General features: G+C 38.2%; 1 protein-coding gene across 4 annotated transcripts in view; it reads right to left on the bottom strand.

Annotated features, from left to right (window-relative positions):
* Positions 1-25,663, bottom strand: part of CHRM3 (cholinergic receptor muscarinic 3) — a 285,906-nt gene that overhangs the window by 127,700 nt on the left and 132,543 nt on the right. For 3 of the 4 annotated variants that reach the window (XM_056344650.1, XM_056344651.1, XM_056344653.1), the window contains exon 3: positions 3,168-3,270. The exons of the other annotated variant lie outside the window; for it this stretch is intronic. In XM_056344650.1, coding sequence (XP_056200625.1) covers positions 3,168-3,265 — 98 coding nt within the window. In that variant the 5' untranslated portion in view covers positions 3,266-3,270. The remainder of the gene's footprint in view (positions 1-3,167; positions 3,271-25,663) is intronic. 4 annotated transcript variants of the gene reach the window in all.

The raw sequence follows: 25,663 nt of genomic DNA, 5'->3' as shown, positions 1-25,663 counted from the left end.
TTTATGGATGAACCAATAACTCAACAAACCAGCCACAGATATACAATCGTCTAAGCTGTGATGTTTCTGAAATAATGTCAGGCCAGGTCACTTCAAAGGGACTAGGAAAATAAGCACTGTAAGATTTGGCTGATTGTGCAACTGCTTACGCCATGAACTCATGACAGCCGCAGTCACTAATTACGTATGCTTTGAACCGGTTGTTCTTTTTGTCAAAGCTACTCTTCTACTCTAACCTACTACCAAAATCTATAAATAAAAGAACAGATAAATAAATAAAAATGCAAGTTCTTATTAGCTTTGGATTAAGAGCTTGAATAATTTTTCAAGAGATAAGGTATAGGAGCAAATATTTCTGCGTCACTACTGTATAAAAAAACCCACCAGTGCCCTGGAGTTAAACTTCTGTTTGAGATAGTAGATTCTGTCAATATCACAGCTACAGATGGATACTTAAATGCAGAAAAAAAAAAGAAAAAAAAAAATCACATTTATGAGTATTTAAAAAATACAAATAAATTTTAACACTTTTTTAAAAATAAATAATCAACATAAATATACTGCTGTAAAACATTCTAAGAATGGCCATTTCCTCTGGCTCTTCTTAGATCAGACATCATCTAGTTCCTGCTTGAAAGTTACAGCAATTGTGTTAGAATTTGCGTTTTGTACTAGAGAGCCGACCTGTACCACAACCTTTGCAAACATCTATATTTTGCTAAAAGCTACCAAAGCAAAAGCATTACTTGTGTTAAATGACAAATGCATGTCATAGTGACCATTACTCTTGCATTTTGAAGAGGAAAGATTTTAAGATTCTGACAGCCCGAACAGCTTAGCTAATGTACCTTTGCTATGCAAAATGATGATGTTCTTCTTGACTAATGTAATGTGTTCAGATGAACTGACAAATTCTGTTTAATGCGCTGAACATTTGTGGGCAGTAAAGCACATTATTATTTCTTCATACATATAATCCCTTAAGAGGTAGCATGACAGTGCAGTGTAAATCTAAAGCAAACCATTAGATTTACTTGCATGAATGGCTTTGTTCTTGTTAACTTGGTATCAAGAAGAAAAAAGAAAAAAAAAAGATAATTTAATTTCTGTCTTTCTGAAAACTTTGTTACTATATTGCAAGGATTATAGGTTTTGGTGCTTTAACCTCTTACTTTTTTGCTCACTGTTTCCCCACTGCCACATCAGGGTCTAAATGGCAAATGTTTATATAAGGAAAGAGATGTGGACTGTAATAAAATTTGCAGAAGTTAATCATATGAATTCATGTATTTTTTTTTTCCTTTTAGGCCAAAACTGAATACAGTTCACTTCCAATTCCTTTGGGGTACTCTGAATTTTGGCACTAATTTAAAAATGTCCTGCCAAGGAATAGCTGTGCCACTGGTATCTGCAGAAAAGGATTCTCCTCAGACTTGATATCGTCTCCAGCATGATAAATGTCTTTTGGGATTGTTTTCCTGCCCATCAGTTACGACTGGGGAAGATTTTTGATACAACAGGGAACATGAATCTTTTCTCCAGTTCAGAGCTAGTAACCCACTTCTGAATTGAGACAATTTGCTTTTAACTACTAAACCAGAAAATTTGTTTTCAGTATTTTATTAATAGAAAATCTGTCATCTGAAAAAAAAACCCCAACAAACAAAAAAAACCCCAACAAACCCACAACCTTTCACCTTATACAAAATACCTGAAAAAAAAATCTAAGTAAAGTTGGAATATGGCCAACACATAATGAAAGGCAACACCAACTGTGACTGAATATGGCCAGCTGTGTAACAGCATGCAAGATACCATGTCCTAATTTCAGGATATGAAAGCAGGAGTCAGCATTGTTTCAGGATTCATCTGAGGCACCTTTGGTAGTATTGAAGCCATAAAGATCCAGCCAGCATGAAAATGATTTCCTGAGACGGCTTGGTTAGAAGCTTTCTCCAGATAGAACTGAGTGACTGAAATCTCAGGGCACTCCAGAAACAATCACAATAAGCTGTCAGCGCCACAGTCCCTAAAGCAAGTATGTGAGGAGAGCTGTTTTCTGCGTAAGGAGAGTATGTCAGCATGTGTAAATACAGGTCATTTTAAACCACTGCTATATTTCCATGTTTATAGTTCACTTCCAGAAAATTAGAAATGCAAACCAAGGTGGAAGTTTTACAGAAATGTGTGAGGAACATAAAAGAAAGAACAACTGTAACACAGACATAAACGCTGCAGCCTACCGACTCATAAATTATTTTAAATGCCACTGCAACTGAGACATAAACCAGCATAACATACAAGGGAGAAAGTAGTAAAATGATAATGAATGCTGGCAATTTAATCAGAACAATTTACTTCTTTCCCTAGGTTTACTCTCACAGAGGGAAATGACTTGTTGAAACTAAACCCAGCCAGCATATCAAACTCAGAAGGGAAACCACACTTTTCAAGAAATTGAATTCAAATTGTTGGATTCTCACTTCTGCTATAGAAAGACTGAATTATTCTGCAGGGAAATCCTGGAGGTAGAATATTGGCTGCATTTTTTTATTTTTTCTGAAACTCATAGAAAACTTGAAGGTTTGTGCAGAAGCTCGTGGTGATCAACAAGAATAACCTGAAGGCATCTTTCTCCTGATTACCAGTACCATGCCACTGCACTACTCTTCTTAAAGACAAGCATAGGGGTTCATTCACGTAAACCTGTTCAGCCTACCTCTTACAGGGTAGGTCTTATTCTGCTGGCTGCGTAGCTGTAATAACAAAAAGCTCAAGATTTGCCAACTGCTTGAGAATTTATTCAATATCTCTGCCACATTTTATGTCTAAGCTGAAATGTGCGCCGCTGCAGCTGCTGTTAAGAGTTAGCTCAGGTACACCTACAGGAATGACAGGCATCACAGTGTTCCCAGAACCCTCAAAAACTTAAAATTGATGTGACAAGGAGACCAAACACATCGTGACATATGACGGTCTACACTTGTGTGCCTGTTGATGATAAAACACATTGCAAAGTTGGAGGGCCTTAATAAATGATTTTGTAGTCCATGAATTACAAAAGGCCATGACTTCACAAAGTGAGCACTGTTGCCAAAAATCAGCTGTTCCCTGTTATGCTTGGAAAGATGTAAGTGACTATATATGTTTCTTTGAAGTTTACCTACATGGTCCAGTGAGGAACATCAAAGTGGCTAGTTGGATCAGGCACTGTGTAGCTCTGTGAACTTCTCTTTTGGAAACAAAACTGGTAGTATGTCAGCATGTAGGCTGTGAACAAAACAAAAGAGAGAAGAAAAACTATTAAAATAGGTTATGGACACACGGGGGAGGCACAGCCATACAAGCCAAAGGCCTCCTTTGGACCAAGAGAAGGCAAAAACTATTAATACTTTCTATTGCTAAATATTTTATTCTTTTTAATCTTAGACACCTAGCCGAAAATAGAACAATTAAACTGTGCATGTATCACAAATCTGGAGAAGTGGTACTGACAAGCCTTTGGGCTGCTCACACCTACCCCCAAAGGGCTACGCATGATTTTTCAAACCCAGTGACCAAATTGGAATGAGGGTAACAGTTTCTCCAAGACAGCACACATAAGTCTGCAGCTGAGTCAGCAAGGGAGCTTTGCTGGCTTGTGCCTGGAAATTGGCACCTCTGGGCACAGAGAGAGATGGGATGCTGAGTTTGCCCAGACACCAGAAGCAGCTCAACAGTCTCTCAAGCTAACCAATTTAGAAAGCTGGTTTGGAATATTAATTTTCATATAAAAAATGTAAAAAGCTAGAAAAATAAAAACCCCTAACGTATTCCATACATTACATTTTCAGCTGCATTTAATATACTGTTGCTTTTAAAAGTTGACACAACTACAGAGGAAGCAAAAATAATAATAAAAACCTAAACAACACACTTTCCTCTGCAAAAATGGTAAACTACTAAAGTCAGAAGTGTAGGAGACTGATTAACCACTGACTACCGTGTTCCCTTTCATTATATATAATTAGAGCCAAGTGGAACCATGTGCCCTCACTCATTTATTGCCTGCCATTGCAGCCTAAGGCTTCAAGACCCCTCTGAATAACAAACGCAGAAGAGTGATGCTGAATCAACAGATGCTCCATGTGTTTGCTCAGTGTCTCAGCCTTTATCAGCATGCCGAAGGATTTCACTCCCAGGTGTTATAACAAGAAGCAGCTGACCAGAGAAGGGAACTGACTGGCTATGCTGGATGCACAGTTTCCTGGGGGACAAAAAACCCCCAACAAAACAAACAAACAAACAAACAAACAAACCCAACCAAAAACCAACCAACAAACACACACACAAAACCCTGAAACTGAAAAACCCAAACCCACAACAACAACAAGGCTGAGATTATTAACAGAACTAGACTGAGATTATATTCCAGTTCATTTGCAGAACGGAAGAAAATACACATTTACTACCCAACACAGCACTTATAAGACAGCTCTGATACATCATGAAGCAGGAAAGTCTCTCCCTCCTCTGGTAAAACGCTCTCTTGGAAGACAGCCATGCCCTCTGTTAACCCTGCACAGCCAAGAAGCACAATGCATCAGAGCAGAGGCAAACCTTACACCAAATGAAGACAAGAGAGGCTGTATTTGCAAGAATGAGTGGAATGGAAGCAAGATCAGATGAAATACAGCCAGGAAGGAAGGAATACAGATTATTTGTTTTAGAAAGAGTGCCATGCAGTTCTTAACTGGAAGGAGCCTGGACACATCAGTGGCAAACTGTCATAAGAGCAGACATTGATACCCTTCTCCACCCAGGCCAACATTTAGGTGAGATACAATCACTCCAAACCCAGTTCCTGAAGCAGTTTTTTTTGCTAGGCATTTCTTTGCTGAGCCATTACACTGCTACTCAAACTCTGTTTCTGCCACTGCTCCCAGACCCACAATGCAGAGGACGTGCAGCACCCTTAAGGAAACATGTCTGCACCGAAGGTCACCAGCAAAGAAAGCAAAACTCAGAGGCAAGGAGCAGCCACGGAGCTCACGTGCATCATTTAACCACCTCCCACATGGAAAGAGCTTTCACTCTAAAGCGATGCAGGTCTGTACAGGTGTTGCGGAGCCTTTGGTGGCAGAGCTCAATCTTGTGGATCAGGAAAGATGGTTCCAGACTTTTCAAAATAGCAGCTCTGGTTTCAATACTTCAGTGATGTGGCAGTGAATCTACACCTTAGTCATTCACTCTTCTATTAAACTACAACTTGCACAGCATGTGCTGGCTATTGTTGAATTGAAGTTCTAAAAGGTCCTTGGTGGAAATCTTATGTATGGTCACCCATGAAACAACAATGAGAATTAGACTTAGAAACACTTTAAAAATTAATAGTTCAATTATTTTTTTTATATAGAAAATAGAAAGGATGAAAAGCATTACTCATTCACACTATCAATGCAGAAAAATAATTTTTAAAAATCTGCTTCATTGCCAAAGCCAGTTTTAAGTCACTTTTAAGACTGCAAATTCCTCCTTTTAGTTGAGGAATTACAGCTTCTGACAATTAAAACTGGAATTTTAATAATGTTTAATAATTTCCCTCTTATCAAGTTATTATGTTTTTAGCTTGAAATAAACTAACTCATTATTAAATTAGCTTTTCAAGCTATTCTCAATAAAGAAATTTTTTCCCAGTAATTTTCTACTATATTTTAATTTTATGGCATTACTATCAAGAATCCAGTTTTACTCCCCCAACAATGCAGGTTGTGACTCATAACTTTGGAATTCATTGCCCTAATTTACAATAAACAAAGACTCCTCAAATAAGCTTGTGCTGTTTGTATATTCAGCTACAAAACTAATAAACTCTACCCTCTATGAAAAGCAATCAAAATCTGTTGGCAATTCAGCTTGTGCGTCCATTTGAAGCAAACACGTCAAAGTTTTATCCCCACACATCTTTCCATCTTGGTCCAATTTGATTCTTTCAGAAAAGAAAGAAAGATTGTTATCTGACAGAAAGCATTTGGAAGTAGATGCTTATATGTTAATAAGAGGGTGGACCTGTAATACACATCATAAAATGTGGTTGCTAACATCTTAAATACCCAGGATAAAATCATGGAAGGTTGATTTGGATTTTACACCTGGAAAACAACGGTTTGAACTGTTCTGAGTTGATATAGTTCATTATTCCTCTATTCCTTCAGGGGCGCTTGTCCAAAAAAAAAACAAACCCCAAAACCAACCAAAACCCAAAAAACCCAGGCTGAAGATGAACCTGCACTTGGAAATTGAGTTCCTGTATATCATGAAGTAGGTTTCTCACAATAAGAAATAAATTTCACAGACTAGTAAAACTATGTGTATGATAAGATGGATATTTCACCTGAGTGTTTATCAACAGGTCAAGGTGACTTTATGGGACCTTTTTTTTTTTAAATGAACTTTGGGCAATTTTGGTCTTGCCCTGAGGAAAGAAAAAAAATTGGAGAGACGTAGTTACATATTTGTACTTTCTTGCCAAAATGATCCATGCCAAAATTAAATCAACACTGTACAAATCACGCTTATCATCCTCAAAAATGCCTATAGGTTTACCTTACACAGATGAAAGGCATTTTAATAGTTTTATGGCTATAACCCTGATGACTTCACAAAATCAGATAAAAGGCATATTGTAATATCAGCCTTGCAGTTTCTATTTCCAATGGACTTTAAAGGGCAGAGAATCTTTTGATTCTTGAGTTTCAGGTACAAAAAAGGCTGCAAGCTGAAAGAGGTGTCTCTGCCTTGCATGTCTTTCACTAGATCTCATTAGACAGAGGTTAAAATCATTCTGGACCAAAACAAGATCAAAGCTGGATGGTAAGAGACTGCAACTGCAATGTATATACACTTGAAAAGCACCCCTGCACTGATACGAGGAAAACATGCCACACCTAGCTCAAAACAGCATTGCTTGCTGGGAACATGTTTTTTGTTGTTTATTTATTTTCACATTCTTAAGAGTTCGCTTTTTACCTGAAGGAAAGAGTCCATTCATAAAAAGAGATTTTTCTTGTACGACTGACAAAAAGAATCAAGCCAGTTTCCAAGCACAAGCTGCCAACTCAACTCAAGCCAGCACAGGTCAAAAGTAGGTAAGAGATCTGCAAAGTTGAGGTACTACAGAACTGTACAGCTTTCTGATTAGATAGCTCAAAAATGAGCACTATCAGTATAGTAATCATGGCTCATGCATTTAGAAGAATATATGGTAGAATAAGAAAAACACATTAAAAATAGAACTCTTTTTAAAAAAAAAAACAAAAGTGAAACAAAATTGTTTACAATTTTTTCTGGAAATGTACTGGAGAAGTATTTTCAGGGTTTTTTGGGGGGGTTGGGTTTTTTTTTTTTTTTTTTTGCCAATGTCTTTGTGAACTCACTTCTTGAAGTTTGGAGGCTAGACCTGTCAAATGGAGTTTAAAAGAAGCACAAGATCAATTTAAGTTCCATGTTATGGAAGTAATATTTAAAATGCTGAATCGCTGATGTGCTCAAAGACCTCATTGCAATCACTGGCTATCAGTGGTCCCCTTCACACAATCTGAAACGATGGGATCACCATCTATAGCCCAATAAACATGTTAATATTGCATTTTGCGTTGAACTGCTTCAAAAGGCTACATTAAGAAAGAACAGTTCTAGAATACCCTATGCATTAAATGGAAGAAGAAGGCACAGTCTCATTCTAGGAACTTGGACTTAAAAGACAAATTGATGCCCTGTGTCTGCTCTAAACAGTAGCGACAAAGAAAGTTCTTCCTGTATTGTGCAAATGTCAACTAAGTCACCACTGAACTGTATCATCTTCTGCGTTTCTGAGGTTGTAGCAGAAATTCCATAAGGCCAAAATAAAAGGACAAATTTAGTGTCAGACAACGGTTTGTTCAATTTATTCAACTTGTATTTTTAGAGGATGACTGAAAATTATAATTATAAAAATAATCCAGTTTAACTGAGATAAAAATTAATTATTAACATATTGAATTTAGACAATGTTCTCAAAAAAGAGGTGTCAATTCATAGTACTGGCTCAGCCAAATCTGTTTCAGCTGCTGAATAACTAGAAGGTTTAACTGTATTTTGAAATTCTGAGGAGTATGGTAAAACAAAATCAGGATATTTCAGGTATGATTTTAATTTGGTAGTCTTATAGCTCAAAAATTGTTCAGCCTAGACATATCACATTTGTTTGACTCTAGAATCGTGACTTCAGTGTTTTATTGGCAAATTGAGTGGCTATTTTGGAAATAGATCTGCTCAGTGTAAAAGTGTTCAACTCAGTTCAGCTCATATACAAAGCATCTCATAAGTGTACTACAGTGTCTGAATACAGTAGCACAAGCAGTTAGGAAAAAGGAAAACATCAGGAAAACACAATGACTAGAAGAGTACTTCAGTTTAATTGCTCTTTACCACTTACATATTCTATGTATCTGATACGTAATCACAAGGGCTTTTTAAAATCTGAGAAGTGATTAGAATCTCTCTTAGATTTTGATTCCTCTGGGTGCCTACTGAACGCCTGACTTCTAGCACATCTGTTTTTAAGAAAACAAAGATTATTTTTTTAAAACCAGTTTGTTAAATGTCATGTATAAATTTACATGACGTTGCAAGATTATCATGGCTAAACAGATGAAATCAGGAAGCTCACTTATTTGGTATACAGTTATCGGCATCAATAATCTAGGAAGTGATCCCACTAACTATAGATATCTTCACAGTTACAGGCATGTATCTCTGAGCTGTACAGACTGTGCAGTCAACACAGGAAAAGCTGCCATCAAAGGATGATTCAACAGAACTGATGTATTTCAGTTGTTGGCTCGAGGATGCGATGAAGTAAGCCTTAGGAGTAGCTCATGACTTCCATCCATTACACAGCACATTTAAATCTGGTTTGATGAATCCATCCCAATTGTTCGCTTCTCACGATCATAAATCAGTAACTGTAATAACTGTTTCTTGAAATCCCTTTCATCCACTGTTCAGACTATAAATATTCTGATCCATCCAGCCATTCAGGCTCCACTAAAGATATATACACATGGAAAAAACCCACATACTCTTTCTCACAGAAGTCAACCTTATCTGAAAAAAAAAACACCCGTCCTGAGCAAACATACCACTCTGTTTCTTCCATACAGAGTTTCACTGTTAACAGTTAGTCAAAAGTTTTAAGCTATTCATGAGTCCCTTACAGACAGCCTTTTCTCCACCTATCACTGAAACTGAGAAAGATGTTTCCCCCTCTCAAGGTTTTCAGTGTCACTGATTTCTCTAAACAACAACGATAACAAAAAAATCTCATAAACCAAAAGAAATTTCAATATTTCAGGAAATATTTGGCTGTGACATGTACACAAGATACATACCTGGTGTGTTAAGTCTGAGAGAGTAGAAAAGCGTAAGTAAAGTTTTGAATTATCATATGAGGCAGTGGAATGCAGGGCGATTAATATGCTGCTTTATAAGTTGGAAGTAGATGGACATTCCTGAAAAGGGATGGCAAGTCTGTTAATGGAAATGTGCTGCCTGTGCAGTGGGGTACCCAAGTAGGAGATGTCCCATAACTTGCTCCTTCCCAACTATGCCTGCTAGGCAAAGAGGAAAATCTCAATAATAATGAATTCCTTCCTAAACTCCATTTTGTATGAAGTATACACAAAATTACCCAACAATTGTCTTAATGAAACTTCTTATGAGAAATTATGGGGTTGATAAAGATGTTTATAAGCACAGAGAAGAGAGAAATTGTTGGCAAGAGGCAATAATCTCCCACACTCACCTACCAAAATCTACTCTCCTACATCAAAAAAGTTAATATGTACACGCAAACCATAAACCACCCCCTAAATGAACCCAGACAGTGGCTGCAATGCAGCTTTTATATTCAAACATATAAAACTATGTCTCTGAGCAAACAAAAAAGGTCATGAAATATTAAATGTTCAGCTCCTTCCACACCCAAGAGCTACAGACACAACAGCTGCATTTGCATCTGCTGGAATTAGACTTCTGTATCCAAGAAGTTTTACTGAATCTATTTGTGGACCTGAAGAAATCACTTTTAGTTTTAAAATGTATTTTAAATTAAAGAGCAATTTTAAATCCTTACAGCTCAGAAAGGAACTGATCATTGTAAAACTGCCACAGGGTGAGGGCATGACCTGCGGCCAGGGCCACCTTGCCCACACACCGGCCAGGCCTGGCAGCCCTGCGGGACTGGCAGCCCGGCCGGCGGGCATCAGCTCCGGCCTGAATCCCAGTTCCCTGTACAGCGGGTGGCTTCCTGGGCCCAGGGCAGGACCCTGGCACACTCGATGGAGGCATCTGCACCATCTCCTGCCACTGTGGCTATCCCCTGGCACCCCAAGGGAGAGGCACAAATGGCGTCCCCGAGAAGGGGAGAGACATTCCTGCACACCTCGGGGACACAGCAAACGTGGTAGCGGTGGCATGAGCCATGTACAAATCTCACTTCGAATATGAAATAAATTGAGTGAACAGGGCTTGGGTTTACCTCTGCTGTGGGTGTGCGTGCCCAGGTGCCAGCGGGGGCTCTGTGAGGAGCGGCAGGGGCTGCCCCGGCTCCAGCGGCTCTGAGGTGCCACCGCAGGGCATGGCGGGGCCCGCAGCCGCACCTGGCTGCCTCACGGGAAGGGCAGCTCAGGACGGGCAACACGCTTTATAACTTTTAAAAAATTGTGAGACGCAACAGTGTGAACAGCCCAGGGTGAGCAGGGTCACCCCGCAGCCCCGGGGGGGTCACAGCCACAGGACGTGCCCTGCAGGAGCTGCGGCCCGCGCAGGGCCCAGGCTGGAGCAGGGTCACGGGGCAGGGCAGGGCGGCCGCCCATGGAGGCCCCACAGCAGGGCAGGCAGCAGCGCCAGGGGGACGGGGCGGCACAGGGGAGCCGCCATGGGCTGAACACAGGCCTTGTCCCCGTCTCCCAGCAGCACCACAGAGGTGGCTGCAGCAGCTCAGCCATTCTGGTCCACAGCAGGGAGCCCTGAAGGGTTGCTCTTTGGGTGAACTAGGATCGAAACAAACTCCCACAGGCTACAGCTCCATACAGTGTGAAATGTCCAAGCTGTTGTGGGCAACAACCTCAGGCTTTAGCAGGATGCTTCTGCTACCTTGTAAAGGGAGTTCTGCATGGCCTGGCAGCCACTGCGCTCTCTGATGCCCATGTCCAAAGACACAGGTTGCCCATTTTGGATGCTGGTGCACAACAGGGAGATCTGCGCTTCTGTATATGACAGCCTAACTCTACTTAAGCCCCAGGACTGTATATATATCTAGTAAAGTACCATTTACAGATGACAGCAACATCTAACATAACACAAACCAGTGTAGGAAAAGCTGCTGATTTTGACTTGTAAGTAAAATTTCTCATTGCTAAGGAATGCAACTTATCGCTCACTGCTTTTCTGTGGTGGTGTGAACAGCCATGAGGCATCAGGGCTGAGGAGCAAAAACGGAGAGAAGTGCTCACTGCAGGGACATACTACTGATCCCCTATGGGTGAGCATCACAAGGAAGCTCTGGAATTGCAAGATGCCTTTGCCCATGTCTGAAAATGTGCCAACCTCTGTAGATCACCTGCATTATGGCTTTCTGTGCAACTGAAGTTAAACATCTGTTACTAATTTTTTTAATCGAATTAGCATACAGAACTTCAGTATTGGAAAAAGCAGCTCAGCCATTTCTACCCTATCAGTATCTTGAATTTTGTTTGAATGTTTATACAAACTAAAAGATAACCAGTTTCGGCTGGTGGGGAGAAGGGACGAGGAAGCGAGGAAAGAAAAAAAAAAAAAAAATATCTGGAAGGAGAACAACCCTGACATGAAACCCTTATGTCATGCCACATTCTGTCATTAAATTGACAATTTAATCAACAAATCAGACTCCTAAAATTACAAAGTATATTATGTCACCCCAATGCCAATACTTTACTAAAACTAGACAGATGGCCCAGGAGAAATAAGCCAATGGCTTTCCTATCACCATTTAACTCTTCTGCTCAGATAATACAGGTTTGACTTTGCACAGGATTTATTTAATTCTGAGTATCGGAAAAAGCTTGCAACTGATTACTCCTGAGGGCAGTAGTAATCAACATTTGTTGGTGATATATGTTTGCTCAGGTGGGTTAATGTGAGAAAAAATACTGTAAATAACTCTGGAAGTATATAAACTCAGTTGGTGGTATATGAGATTAAGCTCTAATTGAGATGTTATCTATGAAAGGAACAGAATCACATATATCCTACCAGGACAGAGAGTAGGTGAGGACCAGAAGTTGTGTGCCCTGTATGTAGGCTCTGACTTCCACAGTCAGTATCATAAGAACAGGCATAAGAACACTCCTGTGTCACAGTGCTGCTTGGCTATTCTGTGATTTTTCAGGTGATTACAGTAATGGAAGTGCTGTCATCTAGACAAAATGTAGAAGTAAACATTTCCCTTGAGAACTGAGAGCAACCCCAGTTGCATTTTCTAGCTGGGATAACCATGGTTTTTTTGCCTATACACATTTCCTTCTCTATTGCAATTTAAATCAACGAGCAGTAGTATTGTTTCTATACCTTCACAGTAGAAGTGATGTGCCCCAAAGCATAATAATTCTGGTTTTCCTGTATATACAGTTTTCAGAGTGATGCTTTGGGAAGCAAAGAAAACAATGGGGTTTTTTTTGATAGATGCTAAGAGCGGAGATGACTCTAGATTTTTAAATATTTAAGAAAACTAAGACACCTCAGAAACTGGGAAGAGGATTCATTATCTGCTTTCTTTCCCATTACAGGCAGAGGTGAAATTATAGTGAAAGCCCCTTTTCCTCCTCGAGGAAAGGTTAACTATATCAGACCAATCTCAAAGTGATGTGAACCAATGCTGCCCGCAATACTAAAGTTTTCAGGAACCTAGCTAGGTTCTGTGTAAAACAAACAAAACCAAACCAGACAAACAAACACACACAAAAAAACCCCCACCAAAACCCAAACAAAACCAAAAAGATCTTTAAGCCAATAAACAAATCTGAAGGTAAGAAGAAAAGTCCCCAGGTTAGACTGGCAGGGACTGTTAGTTTTTATTTTATTATTGCCTTTCCCTGGAATACAGGATGCTGTGTATTCCCTACAAATATGTTTTATTTAATGTATTTTCTGCTTCTACAGGCACTTAGGCTCTTGGCAATAGCCTTCATTTCTTATACTCTGTTTCTGAGACATCCTATAATTGTGGTTTTTGACCTTTTATTGTAAGTCATAAGTTACATGTAAGGTCTTAAGTGGCCCCCCGGAGCATAAGAGCAAGATGTACTGTGAACCTTCTGAACTACACATTCACTAAATAATTGCAATGTTTGGGGATAATCCTTAAAAACACAGGTGCTTCCATTCCTATGGCACACAATCACATTACCTTTATGTTTCTGCTGAAGTAATGCAATTCCAGACTTAATAACAATATTAAATTGCCTAATTAATTTAGAAGCATTAAAGCACACCAAGATGTATTGAGACAATTAAAGATCTTTAGCAGCATTGCCTTATGACAGTTGCTGCCTCTGGAAGACGACATGTTAGCATACAATCAGCCCAAAGAAGGGCTCTCACTGGGACAAGATTTTAAAATTACTTCATAACAAAAATTCTATGATCATCTTCATGGGGTTCATGAGTCAAAAAAAGTCCTGATTTATTACAAGCTAACAATGAAATTACAGAAATTATGTATCTTGCTGACAACACAGAAAATGAGACAGAAAGCTCAGCTGTTTTTCTAAATGCAGTAAGAGAAATTATGTCAAAGGCAGAGTTAAACCCCCCAAAGTCTGAGCTCAGGTAACAGTCTTGCACTAGCATAATAAAATGCCAATGCGGAATACCCAACAGAACTTACTGTGTTGGGCTTTTTCTTGCAGAAAATGTGCCTGTATGGGTAACTTCTGAATTAATGGGTGTGGATTCCACCCAAAACTAAGTCAAGAGTCTGAATAAAAATCCCACATTTTCCTTCACTAGTGATACAGTGAAGATCTGAAGATTTTCCAAGCCAGCAAATATCACCCTCTTTACAGCCATATGAAAGTGGTCTGAAAACCATTGATTGCTAAACTAAACTGCTAAAGCTTGTATGAAGGTCTGTCAGAGCAACATGGCTTACTCAGTAATTCCTATATTTCTACTTGGTTTGTTTGTCTATAGTTTAGTTAGCAACATTTCTGCTCAGAAATGCAAGCATTAAGGACATATAACGAGAAAATGAGTTTGATGTTAATTATTCCTGTGTATGACATTTTATGGTTTTCTATCATAACACCCCTAACCTTTCTAAACATACGCCAATGGAGAAATCAGTTGGCTTCATGATTCATAACTAAAGTTTGGCTTTGCCATGATCTCTACCAAGGACAGCATGTTGTTGAACTGAACCCCAAAGCTGAGCTGAGAGCAAGGCATTACTCTACACATCTGCTCCAAATTCCTCCTTGTTTCAAAGATAATGCATCCCTTAACCATCCTTATCCATGGGAAAAAGACTGACCTTGTATTGAACGGATTATTCTGAGCACACAAAGCTACGCTACCACCCATTCAGCACCACTCTTTCAGCATATGGGTCTTGGTGGTCCTGCAGACATCTTCCCCTCCACTGTACACCCTGGTACAGCATAGTTCAGCTCCAACAGGCATTAAGGCAGTACTTCATTCCCTCCTATTTTTTTTTTTTTTTAAAAGTGCTGTCAGCCAAGCAAATATATTGCTTACAGACAGCAACACTAGCTGTTCCAACTCTGAATGTTATCATATTCCTATAGCTATTCATCTCTTTAGAAAAGAAATTGCCTGTATGTGCTTTTTTCAGTTTAGGAATCAGGTCATAATCTCACTCTGCATTAAGTCAATAAAAGAAATCTAGCGTCAACCTGCATGAAGCAAATATAATGTAAAAAGAGAAGGAAGCATTCCTAGTTGCTCAATATTGGTCCTATTCTGGAAGAAAAGCTTGGCCAAGCACTAATGAAACTGCTTCTGATGTCATCTATTCATTTGAGTAGTACAGTTTTCTTATGGGGAGCTAATTTAACAGGAGTATCAGTTCAAACAATCGGATGGTTATACTTTAGTCTAGTCATTTTCAAGGACAGTCTTTCTACCTTGCAGCAGATAAATAAATTTAATCTACAAAAATTTTTTCCCTACCGCATAACTTCAAAAAAGTGAACTTTTCAAAGCCCTGCTATCTGTATGGTTACACAGAGTAGCTCTTTCTCAGCCCAGCAAACACAAGGAACAGCTGGGACGGGAACATTTTAATAAGCCTGTAAATTCAAAAAGCAGTGTGAAATTATGAAAAGTGTGTTGATGCCTCAAACACTATTATATATGCATTAGATGTAAAAATGTCACTTATTAAAAAATATACCGCTCTGAAAGAGAAGAAAGCAGAGTAAGGAAATGTGATGCTTAAGAGTAAAGGCCCAACAATGCAAGCTCCCGTGTCAGGTAAGCCTTCAACCAGGTGGAATTGTCGCCTTTTTTCAGGCAGAAAGAGTGGCTGTTGCTTGTTTACTTGCAGATTTCAATGAGACACTTTTCAAAGCAATGTTAGCTGAAACAGAGATTTGCTCTGGTGCCGAGACTAGAATTTTATAATGGAAATGACTCTGACAATTGCTTTAACTTAAAAGAAGCTTATCTTTTCACAGCTGTCTAGCATTCAAATGACTTGGTAAACTCATGATACTCTCCTCAGTACATCAATGTACAACCAATCTGTGTCCATTTAAATATAACCCTTTCTCTAAGTTTTTATACTTTAATGGAGAAGAAGCATGTATCTTGTTTTGCGGTAAGGAGGAAATTCCGCTCTGAACAATAGTTTGTTTTTGGTCTTTTTAATGGTGCAACAGTACTTACTAAATGATAGGGCAAATTTGCTGGGCTTTACCCTAGTTTTTTCTCCCAAGTGTGAGATTCTAAAAAAACATCTTAAATACACATGAAGTTATTAGAAAAATAGCTTATCACCAACATACTCTGTTGCTCTGCAGTGATAGGTTATTGCCCATATCCTTGCCTGCCAGTAATCCCAATTAGTAATTAAAGCTGCTCCAACACGACTACACTACTCAACTGAATTCTCAACTCAAAAGGAAGAGATACAAGGAAAGAAGTCACTCCACTTTTGAATGCATCTTGCTCAAGATGAAGAATCCATGATGCTGGTATAATTTCTCAAAAAATCTATGCGCAGCATTTATACTAATTCACTCTTAGACACTAAAGCTTTTAGGAGAAGAAAAAAACCCAAAACAAATAAACACCCAACTCAACTAAAAAAACCAACGAAGTATCGCCAGGAGCCAAGATTTTAGGGTGATCCCGAATCTGCATTGCACTCTTGGAAGGAATTTGTATGCTTTGCTGAAATAATGCTGCTGCACCAAGCACCCCGCTAGCCTCGGTGCCAACCAGTTTGTAGAGCACAGCAGTTCCCCTGGGCTCCTCACACAGACCAGCGAATCTCATGCCAGGATTAGTCCCTAAGTAACAAAGGAACCACACAGGTGGCTCCAAACCAAAGCCTCAAAGAGAAGTTTCCAGCTACACTTTTCTTTATTTCCCTTTTCTTGCCTTTCTTAAATATAGGCACAGCTTTCCCATAACTTATAGCACACGATCTATATACATCTATCTCTCTGTTTAAGAAACTAGTTTGCCGAATTCTCCTACAAGGATTGATAAAATGACAAGATTACTACATGCTCCATGGCAGCACATTCCAGAACATTGCACTGCAAGTCATATCAGAAAAACATGTTGAGCTGTAGCTCATTCACTAAAAGGAAATGAAATTTTTCTTCTTCCAGGGAACCACTACAATTTCTTATACCCAGATTAATTTGTATCTACTTTAATTTTCCAGCCACAGGATCAGAAGATCAGCTACTTCTCAATTCTGTATCTGTAAGAATTCAAATCAAAATACAAAAAGGTTCAAAAAACCTTTTAACAAATACATTACATCAAGAGTAAAATACAGATACAGATCTAGTGATAAAACAAAACACACCAAAAAAAAGATGATTAAATTCTAATTTGTTACAACACCTCAACTGATGCTGAGGACTGTTTTTTTCCACTCACCAGAGAAAAGTCTAACTGAAATCTTGTAAGAATTTTAATAATGAAAAGCCTTATTTGCGGTAACACAGAAGTCCTTTTACTTGTTCAGAAATTTGAAAAATAGCAAATTCCTACCTGAGGTTGACATATCTTCAAATACATTATAGCAAGGAAACGAAAAAAGGACAATTAGAAAATGGTCTAATTCCTCCTAATGCAATATCTGTAATTTCTCTTATTTCATCTTTTTACTTGTAACAATAAATCCCAAGTTCCTCTTTAAAAGAAGGTATTCTTACATCAATGTACTGTCTATGTTGACATTTTCAAGATTACTTGAAGTTCTTTTTATTGCCAAAGCAATTCAAAGAATCCAGCAGATGCAGCCTGTTCGATTCAGGTTATTTCTTCAAAGAGAATCCAAGTAGATGTTAAAAGTATTCCAGGTTTATATGCTTACTCAAATTGGAATGATTTATTTTTTAGCTTTCAGATATTTAGTTATAATCAGGTATCAATTCATGCAGAAAAATACTACATTGTGAAAAAAAGTAAAAGCCTTTTGGAAAATAGTTGTTGAAGTGTGATGTGGTTTTGGTTTCATCTCCATATTTTTACACTTTTTTTTCTTTTTTTTCTTTTTTCTTTTTTTTCTTTTTTAACGTGATATCTAAACTTCCTCAAATTTTATGTTCTGGTTTTCTTTTTTTCCTGACAAATAGTTATCAAGACAACAATCTTGATTATCTATGACAATAATCAATGACAAAAACCAGAAACCAGGTATTTTACAAATAACTGTCAAGTCCACTTGTGTGGTTAGATAACGATTTAATTTAATTGTCAAAATATATGCTCTCTATTTTTAGGTTTCCTGTTACCATTGTTAACATAGTAGGCTGGTACATGTTTTGAAATCTTGAATATTAAGCATTATATTTACTTGAAGCTGAAACTCCATATCATTGAGAAAATACTCTTGAGTTGTACTTAGCGGTAAATATTTTCCTTCGGAATGCCTGAAAGCCCACTAGGCTATAAAGAGCCCCTGATTACCTATTTGCAAAATAGAACCTGCAGCCTAAGAACACCTACCAAAAAAAAAAAAAAATCACATAGACAAAAGTCACATAAAGCATATTTTTGTTTCCAATTTAAAATCAAAATATCTACTTGTTCTTTCCCTTTGCCTCCACTTTGTGCCTTGTAGCTCCCAAGCTTTGTGAAATTATTTGCCACAACTCAGCTGTTTTGGCTTTTCACATGCTGATGTGAAACACAGCAGCCATCACAACAGACTACCCACAGCTGTCCACTTGCCTTATGATTATGCAGCACATTCAATTTACACCATATGTTTGTACTTTCTAACTGTATAATAATCTGCATCTTTGGACTCTGTGGCAAGATATAACGTGCAGATCATTTCACATCTGAAGGGCACTTGGAGGGGACACCACATTTAAGAGGCCAGGAAGCCACTTCATTATGAGAACAGCTCAGAAGTTCTTCCAGTGCGTCTAGCCCAGCTGCCTGAAGAGCCCATCAAGAACCAGATGTTACAAAATATCTCACAAGCACTTGCCATTTGCATCCTGTGATTGCCATCCAAGAAGGGAAAAAGGTGGAGGAACCATCTGATGTGACAGCATAGCTGGCAACCCCTGCAGAGCTGTATCCTGATCAAATGATTTACAAGAGTGTTTGAAGTAACAGATGAGTATTAACGGGTAACTAATGATGGACAGCATGTTTGCTAACAAAACATAAACATTTTTAGCCAGGAAAATACAGATTGAGTTATTTATTTAATCTTGCCAATTAGTTACAATTTTGCAATAACATAAATTTAACTTGCTTGTTACCACAGCAAGATACACATAGCTAAATTCTGGGACGTTATGAATAGCTTGGATGGCAAATGTGATGGGAGTAATTTATTTTTCATTTGCATTAGTCTTGTATTTTATTTTGCAAAATTAACAGTTGGGGTTTTTTTCTTTCATTTGTGCCTGGGGATACATACCTGTATGGTTCACAAGATCCATTACGTGGTTTACAAGTAGGTAATAAATGAATAGTGAAATGGACAGATTAATAATGTAATTTAAAAACTCAAGACAACTTTTTGTTCAACTATCAGAAATAATAACTATAAATGTGCACATGCATTAGAGGACACTTCATAAACTATATTATATTCAGGTTATTTTGTGTACTTTATAAGGTTTGTTGAAACCTAACAAAAGTATGTTTTTCTAGGGAGCTGCTTCTGAATTCTACGGTTCATAGATCCAAAATAAGCAGCTGGCATAAAATTACTTTAAATTCATTAACCATGTGATCCCCTCATACATTCATGTTTCTGACAGGAGCATCTACTGCAGAAAGCAAAGCTTAGAGTAAGAAAATATCCTAGAGAGTAATGAGTAAATTATTGTCTACCCTGTGTGGAAATGGTACTTTTTTTTTTTTACTTTTTGTTTGTTTGTTTCACCAAGTAAGTTTCAAACTGGACAAATTAAATTGAACTAAACTTCTATAGGAGATTGTACTAACTGGATCTTAATACTACTCTGGCTGTAATCTCTGGTCTGCTCTTCTTGCCTCTGTAACTGCCCTGAACATCATCAGATGAGAGACAGTAATCACAAAGAAGCTAAGCACAGCATATTATCTGTCCTCGGAGCATCACTAAAGCAGAAGCATCCTCTGTTAGCTACTCTTACACAGTATCTGCTGTGTATTACCTCTAGCAGATGCAGACCAAAGAAAGGTCATTGCCTCAAAGGGTAGTAGAGATGAATGGAGAAATGGAGACAGGCAGTTATAAGAAAAGCCAGCAGCCTGACCACACTTTGCCTTGGGTGATTTGTCTTGTATAAATTCCCAGAAACATATACGGAACTCAGAGGAAGAGACAGTCCATAACCCATGCACTCTTCTTGAACCAGCATTCCCATTCAGTATTTTACTCCTCATCCTTAAAACAATCAGATAACTTTCCCTTTGAATTGTGACTTCAAAGCAATCAAAGTTTTGGATCCAAAAAAGTTTTCTGATTATATACTTAACCTAATAAAAAGTAGCACACAGGATGATTTACAAAGTATTCTCCTATAAGGGATGACAATTTCTTTGGAATCTTTCCTGTCCCAAGCATCCCTGGGATGATCATTAAACCTTGGCAGTTTAAAGACTACCTCTACGTATTTATCAAATCCTACTCCAGCTCCTACAGGATAAGATGAAAGGATAGCATTACTAGCCAGGCTCAAAAGTTATGGCAGTTTCAAATGCAGTGCACTTAACTTGATGACAGAATTTTATTTTATTCTAAATAGAATTTTGAGTGTTTTTTCATGCTGTTGTTGTGGGGTTTGTTCTTTTTTTTTCTTTTTCCCCTCAAAGTAGGATAAGAAGTCATAAAACACTGTAAGTAAATGGAAGAGGGCAGTGTTTTCTAAAGAGACAGCTGCAATGGTCCAGTAGCTATATGAACAAAAAGGAATATTATAAAATGCATTGGAGGAAAAAAAAAACCCACACCTCTCCAGTTTTTTTACAAGAGTCAACACAAAACATAGGTGACTTCTACATGCACTGTAACTGATGACCAAAACCTGGCTTTTATTCTCAAAAGAACCACCACTACCTCAAAAAAACCCCCAAAAAACCCCCAACAAACCAACACCCCCCAGCCTCCTGCCCTCCCACCCCAGGTTCTATAGGCGTTTGCTTGCAGTATTACAAGCTACCTCAGCCTTTGCTGAGAAATGTGTTTTAGCTTCAGATCCAACATTTCCTCGCTGCAGTTCTTTGGTTTTTCTTCCCGAGAGCAAGTAGGTCTCTCCTGTGAGGATGCTTACACTAAACCCATGACCAATGTGGCTGCTGACTACCCCACTGTGGTAAGGCAAAGTGGCAAAACACTCCCCTTTTCCTCCCAAAATTACATAGGATATAATATTCAAAGAACACTTTGAAAAGAAAAGCAAGCAGCAGCCTGAACCCCACTATATCAGATTTCATGCTACGTTTAGGAGGGGGGGGGGTGTCTTGATACCCCTCTTGATGATCTTTTTTTCACAACAAGTAGTAACTGAACTGCTACATCAGCATCACAGTAGTTTGGAAGTTTCAGATGTTTAAATGTTGTGTTCTGAATTCTTTTGCCACAGTCTATTTTGTTGCTTTATACTTTAAATTTTGTATTCTGAACAGGGCTTTGCATGGGGATTTTGGAGGTTGAATCATGTGGAAGCACAGACAAGTAAACACCATAAAAAAGCTGGAGACAGTTTGCAAACAGCAATCTCAGAACAAGAAAAACCAAACATATTACTTTCATTCCCAGACAGCTTCCACTGCCAGGTGCCCTCAGAAGGGCAAGAGGTGGCCTCTAACCAGGTCACGGTATGGAGACCCACCACCATGGTGTCCAAGGGAGCAAGGGCAGAGCAGAGCTCTCCTTTGACTTCAGGTAGGGAGTAGAAAGGACACTTAGAATCTGGACCTACTTCAAAAAGATGCCCTATCAGTACCAGAGAGAGAGAGAGAGAGAGAAGGAAATGCACCAACTGTGCTCTAATTTACTTTTCCAGTTATTATAAAGTATGATATAAAGCTGAAAAGTATGGTAAGGAGGGCATGAACCTGGTGATGAGGCACAGTAAGTTGTGACCTTCAACTATGAAAACCTGTAAAGAAAAAACATGTGAATCAGTGTTAATTGAAGCATAGGAAAGAGAAAAGCAAGTCCAAGAACTGTGGAATTTATTCAGGGATATTTACAGATTAGTAATATTTTATAATATAACAGTTGAATAGAAAATTAGGTATGTTATTTGCTTTCACACACTTTAAAAAAAAATAATTAAAAAAAAAAACAAACCAAAAACAACAATGAAGAAAGGAAACTAAAACAACCCAAACACTTGATTCCTGGGATATTTTTTTTTCAGCCTTGCTTGGGAAATAAATAATAAAGACAAGGGAATACAATTCAAGTTACAAGTAACGTATCTACTTCCTCAGTTAATAACAAATTATGACGAGATATTTAACTTTCCAAGAATACTCATATATTCACAAAAAAATGAAAGTTACTATATCTTAGCCAGGAAAGGCTCTTTCAGCAAGAGCAAAACACCCAAGTGGATCAGAAAAAAATACCAGGTGTCACTAAAACGTCTAAGGAGATTTCTTTCTAAAGAAAGTTACAAAAATCAAATGCGTTGGTCTGAAAAAAAGGTTACTGAAGAATCCGAGATAAGTAGAAAGCTCTGAACAAGCCAATCACCTAGCTGATGCTCTTCCTTAGTCTTCTGACATTTCTCTTCTTGTTTTAGGCCACAGATTTGTACAACCATGCCCTTGGCTAAGTATTTACAGTTTTATTTACAAACATGAAAATAAAATAAATCTAAGCCTCATAGCTATAGATGAACAGCAGTCCAACGCATAAAAAGATAATGTTACATCTCATTTTCTATTTTCTCATTTTCAAAGCCAGCTCCGTGATTTTTTTTTGGGGGGGCCTACTTCATCATTCTGATTAGACTTGGGCAATCCTGGAAGATTTAAGGTAACACACTTTAAGGAGTTCACAGAAAGAAAACCACCAGTGAAAGGAAAACTGTTTGAAGCCTGACTTGGCTAGAGGAAGGAAGAATCTGCTTCTAAACAGAGGATAAACATAGAAAAGAACATCTTACATCCCATCCTGAAAAGCATGTCTGCTGATAGGAACAGTGCTTACGTGGACAGCAAGGTAACACCTTTAGTAATTGCTAACAACCATGGTGAGGTTAAGGAACAAAACTGGGAAAGTATGTTAAGCCTACTCAGTTCTTTTTTAGCTATTGCCAGCCTTTTGGGTGATAGCACTGCTGGAAAGCAAAAATACATTTTTTTTCTGCAAACAGACTAAAGAAAAAAATGTATTATTCTTTGTGCAACTTTAGTATTACTTCCATTGAGAGACGCCTATTAGAGCTGGAAGCTCCACACCACTATAAAGATGACTAGGATTTGGTAATCTATCAAGCAGAAGAATGTCTACAGAAGCAACAATTATCTATAACCTTGTTTAGTTTTATTTTGGTTTGCGTTTGGGGTTTTTTTCATATTTTACTTAAGATTTAGGCGCTCTGATCTGCTCTAAGTGGTCAGGTTAGATGATGAATACTTCAGGTAGCTTCAGTGCAGTACACTCCATATCTGAATGGCTGCAAAATAAAACTCATCAACAAAGTTAAGCCAGAATAAACTTTCTGACAAACTCCTCCTTCCCAAAGACCTTTCAGCATCTGAACTAGACTACTGTCAGTACTCTCTCACCATCACTCTTGTGAATTTTCTTCTATTCTAGATAATTAAGTCTCTTGTACAAACCAAACCAAAACTTTTTCCAGTCAAATCCTGAGTAAGCAGCAAGGCAAATCCTGTGCAAAAATGCTTGTAATTCACATTTATCTCAAATGCTATTTCCAGAAGAAACCAACATTCAAACTCCGCAATTTCAATGTAAATTAAGACTCTTCAAGCATAAGAAATGTCAGAAATTTTGTTTTGACACAAACAAGTCTACTTCTGATATCAGTGGACTGAATTGTTTGCATTTAAAGCAAACTAAAGCACTTAACCAGAAGATACCAGTGACATGACTGATTCCTATTGGAAACTGATATGATGTTACTGAGCACTTCAGTTGATACTATTGCTACAACTGGTTTTTGATGAAAACGACTTGATTTTTAATTCCTAGCATCAGCTTTTCAAACCATTTCAAATATTATGGAAAAGAGATTACTTCCTCCAGTGCCTGACTGGCTCATATTAAGTCTCTTTATGTTCCACAGCACTACGCATGTCAAGAAGCATGCTAGAAAATTACCATCTCCTTTTACAAGATTTTATAAAGGTGAAATGCATGCTCAGTTACAGATTCTGGCAGTGCACACCATTTGGTCTAATTCCAGTTCTCCAGAACGCAGAACGTGACAAGTAGCAGCTTCTCCATTTTTCCACAGAATAACAGTAACCATTGAACTTTGCAGGAAAAAGGTATGATGGTAACTTGTTTTCTGAAGTGGGATCAACAAAAAAATGTCAGCTCCAATAGATACAAATAGACAGCAAAATATTGAAATGAACCTAAGAAATACATGGCACTGACACAACTGCATTAGCACCCAGCCATTACTCCCTCCAACAGGCATAAACTATTTTTCTCTTTTATATTCCATGCAAGACTGTTACTTCGCTTTCTGAGCTTTGTGTTTGATGCTGACTTTTGCTACGCAACCAACTGCACAAATTGTGACATGCTTATTACTGGACTAGAACTGTCTTAGGCTAATGTGTTTAACCTTCTGCTTTCAATTCCGTGTGTGTCTCTCTGCTTTTACACGCTGGCTATACTGTTCTGATATACTGTGATATACAGAAGGATAACAATGGTAGAAACTCCCTATCACACGGGTTAATAAGTTTGAACAGAATGAACAAAAAGAGGTTTGCCTCTTGGTGCAGATTATACCTGTATTTCTGGGTGATCCTGAAAGGCACAAATCTATTATTAATGACTATGAAAGTACAACCTGAGATGCTGAATACAGAAACACCTCAATACAATAATAGAATTTATAGATATTTTTTTTCTTTATAAAAAGAAAGTGCTAATTCCTGGTACTTAAGGTATTAACATTTTTATGAGCACTGCAAAGCTCTGAAGTGTATCTTTCACTTCCACTTTTGCCGGTACTGCTCCACACCTGAAGCCAGTTTTCTGTCAGTTTGGATTAAGAGCCGCTTTACCATTAAATGGCAGCAGCAGAGTCATTTACAATGTGACAGCTACATCTTTTATCAGGAGAAACATACTCAGAGCATTTAACCAGTTTTTAAATTCATACACACTATTCTAGGGTGAACTACAAAATGCTTCTGAATGATGCTTTAAATCTTGTGACTTATTTTGCTTTTGTCACATGGAGGTTATAACAGGTAAGCAATCTCTCTGGATATGTGCAGAAAGATTTAAAGTACAGCTTGTGATGTAAAACATTAGACAACCTCTTTGCAATCTCCTTTCTTCCTTTTTTTATCTCTCTCAAGAAAAAAAAGATGGATCAGTTTTCCAATCTGTTTCACCACATAGCTGCACAAACAGTTCTGCGGTAACACAGGAACGTGTGACAGGCAGAAAATACCAGGCTTCAGCATAGCTGGATATCTGTACTGTGAAACCCAAGATTAATACTGCTTTGAAGTTGTTGGTGCTGCTGAGACCGCAGAGTATCCTTGCCTTCACGTGACATTACTGGAGACAAATGAATTATTCACAGTTCTTAAAGTTCAACATCTATCTCTGCAGAAACTGAGACCGCACAATTAAGAAACAACGCAGAACCTTCTCACTCAGATCTATCCTTTGTTTACTGTAGAAGCAATATTACTATTAGCACGGTTATTAACTAGT

This window comes from Falco biarmicus, chromosome 6, assembly GCF_023638135.1.
Source record: "Falco biarmicus isolate bFalBia1 chromosome 6, bFalBia1.pri, whole genome shotgun sequence".
In the NCBI taxonomy this organism is placed as follows: domain Eukaryota; kingdom Metazoa; phylum Chordata; class Aves; order Falconiformes; family Falconidae; genus Falco; species Falco biarmicus.
This window is presented reverse-complemented; position numbering and strand designations above follow the sequence as displayed.